This window comes from Furipterus horrens, unplaced genomic scaffold (assembly GCF_987537825.1).
Source record: "Furipterus horrens unplaced genomic scaffold, mFurHor1.1.pri manual_scaffold_1, whole genome shotgun sequence".
NCBI classification, from domain to species: Eukaryota; Metazoa; Chordata; class Mammalia; order Chiroptera; family Furipteridae; genus Furipterus; species Furipterus horrens.
This window is the reverse complement of record NW_028327171.1, coordinates 758,040-768,624: the sequence shown is the minus strand read 5'-3', so window position 1 is coordinate 768,624 and position 10,585 is coordinate 758,040. Positions and strand designations below refer to the sequence as shown.

At 53.7% G+C, this 10,585-nt stretch overlaps 1 protein-coding gene across 1 annotated transcript; it reads left to right on the top strand.

The window, feature by feature from the left end:
• Window positions 1–8,452: 8,452 nt before the first annotated feature.
• CLDN8 (claudin 8) lies at window positions 8,453–9,634 on the top strand. The gene has a single exon (XM_090288623.1). It carries the CDS (start codon window positions 8,908–8,910, stop codon window positions 9,583–9,585), a length of 678 nt encoding a protein of 225 aa, XP_090144749.1. The 5' UTR covers window positions 8,453–8,907; the 3' UTR covers window positions 9,586–9,634.
• The last annotated feature ends 951 nt before the right edge of the window (window positions 9,635–10,585 follow it).

The following is a 10,585-nucleotide window of genomic DNA, read 5'->3' as shown; positions in this document are numbered from 1 at the left end:
TTCTCTGCGCTGCACTTGCCACCTTCATGGCTGTTCCGGTCCGTCAGTCTGGGCTGCTCAGTCCCCTCTCCTTTCCCACCCAAGTCCCACCCTCTCCCCTGCGGCCCCCGTCCGTCTGTCTCTTTGGACCCCACAGATGAGTGAGCTCATACACTGTTTGTCTTTCCTGGCGTATTTCACTCAGCATGATACCGTTGGGGTCCACCCACGCGGCTGCAACTGGTGAGAGTTCATTCTTTTTAGGGCCAAATAATATCCCATGGCACGCACGTCCCGCAGCTGTTTTATCTGCTCGTCCACTGAGGGGCCCTCGGGCTGTTGCCGCGTCTTGGCGACTGTAAACGGCACAGTAACGGTCACGGGGTGTACATCCCCTCTGGAATTAGTGTTTTGGGTTTCTTCAGATATATTCCCAGGAGTGGGATCGCTGCGTCAAAAGGCAGATCCGTTTGTAGTTTCTGAGGAAACTCCACACTGTTTCCCACAGCGGCCGCCCCCGTCTGCGTCCCCCCCAGCAGTGCACCGGGTCCCCTTTTCTCCGCGTCCTCGCCCGCACGTGTGGTTTGTGGATTTATTGATCGTGGCCATTCTGACCGGTGTGAGGGGGATCTCACTGTGGCTTTCATCTCTCTGATTAGTGACGTCGAGCAACTTTTGATATGTGTTCCGGCCATTGTGTGTCCTCTCGGGAGGTGTGTCGACTCAGGTCCTCTGCTCGTCTTTTAACTGGATTATTTGATTTTTGGCGATGTGTTCTGTGAATTCTTTATAGACTTTGGATGCCAACCCCTTATAGAATGCCTCATTGACAAACCTATTTCCCACTCAGTAGGTCGTCTTCTCATTTCGTGGGTGGTACCCTTTGCTGTGCAAAACCTTTTCAGTTCGAGGTGGTCCCATTCGTTTAGTCTTTGTTTTGTTTCCCTCGCCCAACAGGATATATTAGAAAAACGTATATTGCTAAGAGAAATGTCGATGAGTTTACTGTCGAGGTTTTCTCCTACGGTTTTCATGGTTCCGAGTCTTACACTGAAGTCTTTAATCCACTTAGAGTTTATTCTCATCTGACGGATTAAGGGGCGGACGGGCAAACAAATGGAAGACGAAGGACGGCATCTGAGTCCAGCGTAAGTTACGGGGCTGCTTCCGCGGGGACTTCCCTCGGGTGGGAAGGGACTGGGAGGGCCCTCCAGGACGGCGCTGCGTGGGAGCGCGCGGCGTCTTCTGTAACCGCCCGCGCGGGACGCAGAGGGCTCGCGGCCGTGGGGGTCTCCGGCCTGGGCCCAAAGACGGCGGGTGTGCCCAGGGGACGCGGCCAGTGCGCGGGGGCGGGAGGTGCGCACGGTGCCCTGTCGGGCGGCCCCCCGACAGTGTTCTGGTCCAGGCTGCGGGAGTGGGAGGCCTTCCCGGGGGCGCGTTCCGGGGACTCCCGGCCCAAGTGCAGTCCCGTGGGAGGGTCTGTGAGGACAGCGCCCCTTCCTGGGGACACGCGGGCCGTCCAGAAACCTGTGTTTAAGTTTCAGAATCTGTGTCAAAGCGGATCTTTAATCTCCAGATTTCAGGTGAACATATACAGTCGGGTCTGCATTCAGGCAGACGTTACACGCAACCGTGCGCTGTACTTTTGTGCCCCGTCCTGCATCAGCCTGGCTCACGTGCAGAACCCCACCAACGCAGAGTCTACAGAGAAGACCTGGGAGCCCCTCCTCTCTGAGCGCACCGCAGACACGCACGCACAGCGGGGTGCTGTCCCCAGGAGCGTCACTGTCCACAGCTGGAGATACAAAAGCGGATTTAAGTAAGCTTTTCCTTTTTTGCTAATTCTAAAAATGGTTATTCAAAATAACATGAAATCTGAAACAAGATGTGATGGAAAATAAGGAAGACACACACACACGTTAACCCAGGCAAGTCTCTTATAATTTTAAAATAAAATGAGTGTTTCGAGTTTTGCCGCTAAGTCGGTCCGTGCACGGGGACCCGAGCGAGTCCCAGGCAGCGGTGACAGGACGGCCATTCACTTGGCGGCAGTGGAAGTGCCTCCCCTGTCCTTTCTGAGCATCTAGAGCAGCCGTTCTCAACCTGTGAGTCACGACCCCTTTGGGGGGTTGAACGACCCTTTCACAGGGGTCGCCTAAGACCATCAGAAAACACATATATAATTACATATTGTCTTTGTGATTCATCACTCTGCTTTAATCATGTTTAGCTTGTAACAATGAAAATACATCCTGCCTATCAGATATTTACATTATGATTCATAACAGTAGCAAAATTAGAGTTATGAAGTAGCAACGAAAATAACTTTACGGTTGGGGGTCCCCACAACATGAGGAGCTGTATTAATGGGTCACGGCATGAGGAGGGCTGAGAAGCACTGAACTAGTGAATCACAACAAGGCAGATTGATCTGGGGGGCTGCTGCACCTGGGATTACTATTGAATTAAATTAACGCTTCTTCTGACTGAAACCGCTTCCTGGCAACATCGTTAAATCGCAAGACTTTCAATTTAATGAAAACTAAAGGCCCCAAACTCCTTGGAACAACTTCTAAATAGCAGCGGGGGAGTTCGCCTCACACTTTAGTGAGAGTGTACATTAAAATGTTATAATAAAGCCTTCTTATAATTAAAAAATGCATAAGCTTATTCGTTTTTATTAATCACTTAATATTCTATGTTGCATATTTTTTATTTTAGTTAGTATATTAGGAGAAGAATAATTATAGTTAATAATTAGCCAGTGTATTAAAATTATATTAAATGAGAATAGTAGCCTAGGCTCTTAGTCTGCCCACCTTTCTTCTGATAACTGGGGGAGGGTTAGCCTGATAATGGTAAGCAGTAAAGAAAACAGAGATTTGTGTACAAGAGAGAAGGCAGGCAGAATAAATGGAAAAAAATGTAAGTCTATTTGCAAAGAATAATCGAGAAGCTTGAAGAGAGCAGAAGCGGATGCATGGCCTTCGGGGCATGAGTTTTACTCTCAGAGGGCACAGCTGAAGGCATGAGGGGCCGGCACAGCCCAAGCTGTCGTTCTAGGTTCCGCTCGGCTTAGAAACTTCCCTGAAAAGGACTGAGAAAGTGTATGATTGGCTTGTAAGGGAGATTAACAAAGTTCCATGGACTAATTTGTTGTTAAATTATATCACTCGTTTATTACGTATTTCCTGAGTCTTGTCCTTCAAAGGTGTCCTTATCTGCAGACAGGAACCCAGCAGCCTCTCTGTTCTCAGAACCAACTCCCATCCCCCCACCTGAGCATCTGCAGGAAGCCCCTTCGCCTCGCCCCTGCCCCCAGCTGCCCCACACTCAGGCCACTGTCAGGAGGTGGCAGCTGTCGGAACGCCAACCTGCTGGCTGTACGAGGGGCCGACGTGGCCCGTCCTGTGCTGCTTCCGTGTCCCGAGTCTCCGCGCTCCTTAAAACTCCCCCCACCCGCCCCTCGCTGCTGGCACCTGCCCCAGCCCTGCCCGCGATGTCGCTCACTGAGTGAGCCGTCTTGTTCCGCCTCCGGCTGCTGGCCTCTCTCCCTCCGCTGGCCCCCCGAAACCGCACACTGAGCCCTTCCCAGAACCAGGTAAGGTCCTAGTGACCAGCGATGCATGCGTGAGAAAGACAAAGTCATGCTGCCCGTTGCATGTCTGTTCTTTGGGGAAAACACACAATGAAGAACAGACGAGCAGCTGCGTACGCAGTAGGTGGTTTTCTTGGCTAAGGTGCCCTCGTCACTGAGAGTCACCAAGGAGGCTCGGGCGCAGGGCACAGAGATTCCACTCTGCCTGTGTGATGTCAGGCGGGGAGCCCCTCTGGAAACTGGGCCCCGAGCACGCCCCTGGGTCTCAGGGTGGCCAGGACAGGGACGGCTCCTGCCTTCGTGGGGCTCCCGGTCCCTCATCTACAGAACATGTGCACGAGGGGCCTCCGAGACCCACCGGTCTGCTCCCCCGTCCTGCTGCTGCGTTCACGCTCCATGGGCCCTCCCCGGCTCCCCGCTCCCGGCGCGGGGCGGCGCGAGGTCGCACTGGACGGCACTGCCTACAAAGGCAAGGGACGGCCAAGCCTGTGCAGACGTTTTACGAGTTGATTTGAGCCAAGCTAACAACTGCCAGGAAGCAAAATCTCACCCGGCTGAGGAAATGCTTGGGCAATGGCAGTTTTGTGCCGTATTTTATACATTAGACTCAAAGGAGGGGCTGTAAGGGGAGCCCCACGAGGTCCAGGGCTGGTAGATTAAGGGGCCAAGAAAGCAAAGCGGGAAGAACTCTCTGGAGATGATAAAACGTAAAAGGGGGAGACACACACTTCTCTTACACGGGTGGGTACAGGGTCGCTAAGAGTTAACACCTAGAGATGCAGCACCCAGAGATGGCGCTGGGGGACCGCAGCAACACGAGGGGCTCCGTGGTCTCCTGCCCTGGTGGGACGCCGAGCCCCCAGCGGTCGGGAAAAAGGCATCACCCCGACATTTCTAAGGAAAACTATCTCAGCTGCAAAAGACAACAGATTCAGTTACAGGAAAGGATGACGTTTGTCCAGGAAGCCACAGGCCCGGCCTGTGGCTCCCCGCTGCGACTCCCGTAGTCAGGAGGCTTTACGTTCAGACCATCCTGTGTGGGGACCCCAACCCCGAGTGCACCAGCCATCGGCAGCCCCGCGCCCGCCCCAGCTGGGCAGGTTGGTGTGCGGCTCCTTTTTTGTCCACAGGACAAAGCAGTTTGGTAGCAGAGGAGGTAGAGCAGTGTTGGGAGATGAGAGACAGAGGGCAGCCGGGCCTTGCTGCCGGAGACGGCGGAGCTCAGTCCGGGAACCGCACCCAGGTTCCTGCGGCAGGAATGCGGGAGCAGGCGCCCCGGGCGGTGGGATCAGAGAAGGAGCCTGGGAACCAGGAAGCCTGGGACTCCCGTGGGCGGCGGGCCCGCCTCTGCTGAATGTTCACGGGCCCCTAGAGGTGTCTGTCACAGGTCCTTTGGTTCTATTTCAAAGCCCCAAATGCCTCCCAGCTTTTCTGTCTGTTTGTGTTTTAGGGAGTAGGACAGGCTGTTCCCGCTCTGGGCCGCGAGTGGTGAGCTTTTTCAAGAAGAAAAGACGGGTTTGCCTCCCGGAGCAGTGGCTGATGCGCACGAGGAAACGCACTTTTAAAGAAGTTCTGGAATGTTTAAAGCTCTATGATCATGGAATGAAATTTTTATTATTTTTAATGACTCGGTTTAAGATAACAAAGTTAACTGTCCCAGATCAGCCTCGAACTCATGACCCTGACTCGATTCGGCGCACGGTTTGCCCGCGTCTCCTGTGGCCGAGTGCAGGGTGACCGCGGAAACAGAAGCCGGCAGGGCCCTGCCCCGGAGGGGGGCAGACTGGGCAAGCCGGCGATAACGCGAAAATGTCCTCAAAAGCAGCATCTGTTCATGTTCATGCAAATCCTTTAACAGGACATCCGTGTAAGGGCTGAGGGGGTGGATTGTTCATCATGTTGGAACAGACAAATCCCAGCATTTTTAAAGCCGCATGATCATGGATTGACACTCTTCTGTTTTTAATGACTTGGTTTAATGTCATCGTTCTGAGCCCACAGCTCTTCCTCCGCGCCCCTCGGAGCTGTGGCCCGGAAGGGGCAGAGAGCAGAGACCCCGGCTTGCATTTCCCGGCCCCCAGGCCCCACCCCAGTGCCATGTACATGGAGCGTCTGCGTTGGACGGGTGGGAATGTTCAGGAGGTGTTTTATGAGACACCAGTTTGAAAACTTGGCAAAAATTACAAAATCTCTATAAATATTTGATGTACGAATTTGTAGAACTTCACAGGTTATTATTCTGACCGAGCAGACGTGAGCGTGTCCACCTGTTGTAATATGTTGTCATATTTTCTGTCTTTTTTCTGTGATAACTGAGAGCCAGAGTGCTGTGCACCGCGGTGCTGATGACACTTGCCCAGTGTGCTCTGAAGTTGGTTTAAGTTGGGCACTTCATGGCTAACCCATTACAACTTGCAAACGCGGGCTGCCTAAGGCAGGCGGAATCTTAATTTAAATTTTAAGTGGAAAGTTAATTGTTTTGTAAATTAATCAGTAACATGGCTTAGCTCTATTTGCCTGGTTAATTACTTTTCCCGGCCTGTTCACTCTGAGTTTACAGAGAAAGTCCTCTCCAGCCTTCTCCCGGCCACCGTGTGCTCAGAAGGGCGTGTGTGAGCGTGCATGCGTGTGTGGGCATGTGTGCGTGTGTGCGTGTGTGCGTGCGTGTGCGTGCGTGTGGTGAGTGTGTACTCGTCCATGTCCTTATGGCTTCTCATACTGAACAGCGGCTTCTGTTCTAGGAAAGGGAGACACGTTCTTTCTCTCTGTCCTGCTCTGCACGCCCCTGAGAAGCCAGGACGTGGGGCGCTTTCGTCCAGAGACTGGTAAGAGCTCGAGCTTTGTGCGTGACTGACTCAGTGGGACCCGTCCGGGGGCGGGGGCGGGGCCGGAGCCAGTGGTCACGGGGAGCCAGGACCGAGGCCTCGGGTGTCTGAGGACCCGGGCTCCTACACGGGGGCTTTGGGCCAGTTACTTACACTCCCCACGGCTCAGTTTCTCAGCCTCCAGAACTGTTGAAAAGTTATTTTCTGATGTTTAAGCCACCAGGCTAGGGTGCTTTTAAAGCTGACTCGGCCCCCAGACCATTACTGTACGGGGACCCGTTGACCATAAGTCACGGCGAGGGGCAAACAGGGAGGGCCGGCGGTCGCTGCGCAGGGTGGACGGGGGGGCAGTTCCCGGGCGCGTCGCCACGCACGTGGTATTGTGGGAGCAACAAGCCAAGCGATCTGTTGATAAGTCCACTTGTTTTCTCCAGCCAAGGACAGTTAATGAACAGTGAAAAATAATTTAGAAATAAATACAGGCTGACAACGGTCAACAGAACAGAAAAAAAATACAAATACAAATTTAAAAAAGCAGTAGAGACAGGCAGCTGCTTGCTCGGCAGAAGCAAATGTTACGTCACGGCGCGATAAGAGCCGCAGGAGCCCCAGACTGAACAGCTGTGGGTTCAGGGCTAACTGCTGAGAGAAGGAGGATGACAGAGACTGGGGCAGAGAGACAGGGACGCGAGTGTCACCTTTACACAGAGAAGGCATGCTCATGGCTCTGTGGTTAGAACGACGGACTTTAACTGAGCGAATCTAATTGTTAAGCTTAAATCAAGCTTCTGAGGAAGCAGGAAACGGAGGTCTCCAGAGGCGGAAGGCGGGGGTCCGGTGAGCGCGCTTTTCTTTCTTGGGCGCTTGGTCGTGTTTGGGTCGTCTGCAGACCTGGACGTACAGATGACAGACTAACCCGCGTGGGTTGCTCTGTGTTTTGAGAAGAGAAGGTCCACACTGGGTTACATTCAGCGGCTTCTATTTCCTTCCGCAGACATATTAGAGACAGCTTAACACCTAATGTAATTTAATTTGATGAGTATAGTCACCTTGTCCTATAATGATTTTATTTACAAATATGAGCCATTTGGATAGACTCTTGTACCATCTGCAGAATTACAGCTGCTTCAGTCTGAGAGGACAGAGCAGCAAAGACGGAGCAACACAATACTGTCCAGTTCCATCCACGCTGTCACAAAGGGAGGGGCTCCTTCCTTCTCTCTGCTGCATAGGGTTCTGTCGTGTAAATGTGTCCCCATTTTGTGAGAGGCTAAGTGAAGGAAGCCAGGTGGCGAAAGACAAATACCATATGACCTCACCTGTAAGAGGAGCCTAATGAACAAAACAAACAAACGAGCAGAACAGAGCCAGAGGCCTGGAAACAAGGGACAGACTGACAGTGACCAGAGGGGAGGGGCGAGGGGGAGAAGGGGGGAAAGAAAGGGGGGGTCTAGTCAAGGAACTAATGTAAGTGACCCAGGGACATGGACACCGGGGTGGGGACTGACTGGGGGGGGGGGGCAGGGGAGAGCAATGGGGGAAAAATGGGGCAACTCTGACAGAACAACAATAAAAAAAAGAAGTCTTAAAAAAAAAGCCAGAGCAACAAAGTAAGTCAGTAATCTGTAAATCATTTGATTATTTAATTGCTGTTGTGAGTGCTGGCTATGTAAGATTATATAAATTATTTTTCTTTTCACATATGTTCCTTACAAATAAAGATTCAAATACCAGTAGGAATTTTTCTTATACAACTTTTTCTTATAAATCAAGACTCAAATTCCAATAGTTTTTTTTTCTTTCACAATTTTTTTTCTCTTATAAATTAAGGTCCAAATACCAGGAGACAGCTGCCCTGGCTCCACAGAAAACGCCTGGTGCCCTGGAGAGCAACCTTGTGCGTTTCGTGACTTATTCTGTCCTTTGGCCCCAGCAAGCCTGCTTTCAAGCTGCAGACAAATTAAATCAACCCCTTGGGTCCCAGGGGCCCCGAGGTAGGAGGAACCCTTCAATCCCTGCTTCCCTTTCACTTTGGCCAGCTGGTTAGGCAGAACCTCAGAACTGCCGTCCTAGGCGCACCTGTTCACCTCCCGAGGGACCAGTGCGTTTCCTGCCGGCTGTGCAAACATTCGGGGTGATGTCCACAGGCGAACACGCCGCTGCTGTCTTCTTGGAAAACGGAGACGCACAAAGAATGTTTCTGTGCAGCTCTGGCCGCTCCAAGTATCCCTCGTCGGCTCAGACGCGGCTGGATTCCCGTCCTTCGTTGGCCAGGAAAGTTGCCCTACCTGATCCGTGAGTTTCCCTGGCCCAGGGGAGGGGCCCCGCCAGCCAGCGCTGGGTTTAATCTAGCTGGAAGCAGCCGAGCAGCTCTTAGGTGAAAACCCACTGGGCTCCAAGTTCATTGCCACGGGCACCGCTCTCTCCTGGGACACAGAGCACCTGGCTTCCAGGCAGGTTTGCCGGCTCAGGAGGCCAGCTGGGGCAGGACGGCCGCAGGGGGCAATGGCCCACTCTGCCCTGCAGTACGCCGGCCTGGCGCTGGGCGGTGTCGGCGCGGTGGGCACGGTGGCCGTCACCATCATGCCGCAGTGGAAGGTGGCCGCCTTCATCGGGAGCAACCTGGTGGTGTTCGAGAACTCCTGGGAGGGGCTGTGGATGAGCTGCAAGAGCCACGCCACGTTCCGGCTGCAGTGCAAGGTCTACGACTCGCTGCTGGCCCTGCCGCCCGAGCTGCAGGCGGCCCGCGGGCTGATGTGCGCGGCGGCGGTGCTGGCCCTCCTGGCCTTCGCGGCCGCGGTCCTCGGCGTGCAGTGCACCCGGTGCGCCGGGCACGACGCCGCGGCCAAGAGCCCTGTCCTGCTGGCGGCGGGCGTCCTGTTCGTGGCCGCGGGCGCGGCGGTCCTCATCCCCGTGAGCTGGGTGGCCAGCTCCGTCATCAGGGACTTCTACGACCCGACGCTGGACGACGGCCGCAAGCGCGAGCTGGGCGAGGCCCTCTACCTGGGCTGGACCTCGGCGCTGCTGCTGGTGGCGGGGGGCGCGTTCCTGTCCTGTGCCGCCTGCGTGCAGGGCGGGCGCCGGGGCTACCGGTACTCCCTGCGCTCGCGCCGCGCGGCCCCCGCGAGCTGGCCCACGGAGAGGAGGCCGCTGAGCGCGCCCTCCAGGAGCCAGTACGTGTAGGCGGCCGCGCGCCCTCCGGGGCCGACTCGGCCACACGCGCGACTGCCCTGCCCGCCGCCTTCCCAATGGGCAGCCGGGACGGTCACCAGCGCAGCCCCGCGGGCCCGGCAGAACGAAGCGCCCGCCGGTTTGTCCACGAGGACTTGTTTCTCTGACGGTCTGCGCGTCTTTTCTCTTTCCCCGGCTTCTCCAAAGCCACGTTGCTGCAGGCCGACCTGCCACTGTGGCTGCTCCGGGCCGCGCACAGCGTGTGTGTGTGTGTGTGTGTGTGTGTGTGTGTGTGTGTGTTACAGCGCGTGTGTGTGTCACAGTGTGTGCGTGTGTGTGTGGCATGCGTGGCCGCACGAACAGAGAAAGGCTGCCGGGTTCTCCTTCAGATGAAATACTGATGAGGAAACAGACTCAGCCATTGCTTTCCAGGGGACTCGGGGATGAGACTGGAGGCTGTTAATATTAATTGTTGAAAGACAGCTTAGCAGTTAATGCGCTGGGTTTATAATGGCGGTTTTAGAAAGGGCTCCGGTCAGCAGGATAAAGGAGACAAAAGAGCCTTCTGACGTCCCTTTCCCTGCCGGCTTCATCCCCTTTCCCCAGAGAGCTTCCTGCTCTCATGCATTACGTTAACAGCTTCTAAAAGGCAGATATCTTGACAAGGACTTTGCATTCAAACTGCTGCTTTTCCAGAACTAAACTAAGAAGAAAGATAAAACTGTGATCTAAGAAACACTGAAGATTTCAGGAATGTGAACTGTTTTTGCTGTTAAATTTTTGTGCTTGAGAGGAATGCATTTTGATAGGAAATCATATATGTATATGAATATTTGAATAACTACTTGAATAACAAATTTGGGTTTTTATCAACATAAATAACGGAACAGAAAAATCAAAGGTCTTAGTTTTATTTGCTTACTAAAAAGCAAACAAATAAAAAACAAAAACCACAAGCTGTTCTTTCTGAACTTCATCTTCTCCCTTGTGAACTCCTAAGTCAAAACAGCCA

Coding starts and splice junctions, on each gene's coding strand:
- CLDN8 (XM_090288623.1), top strand. CDS start 8,908: ATGGCCCACTCTGCCCTGCAGTACGCCGGCCTGGCGCTGGGCGGTGTC.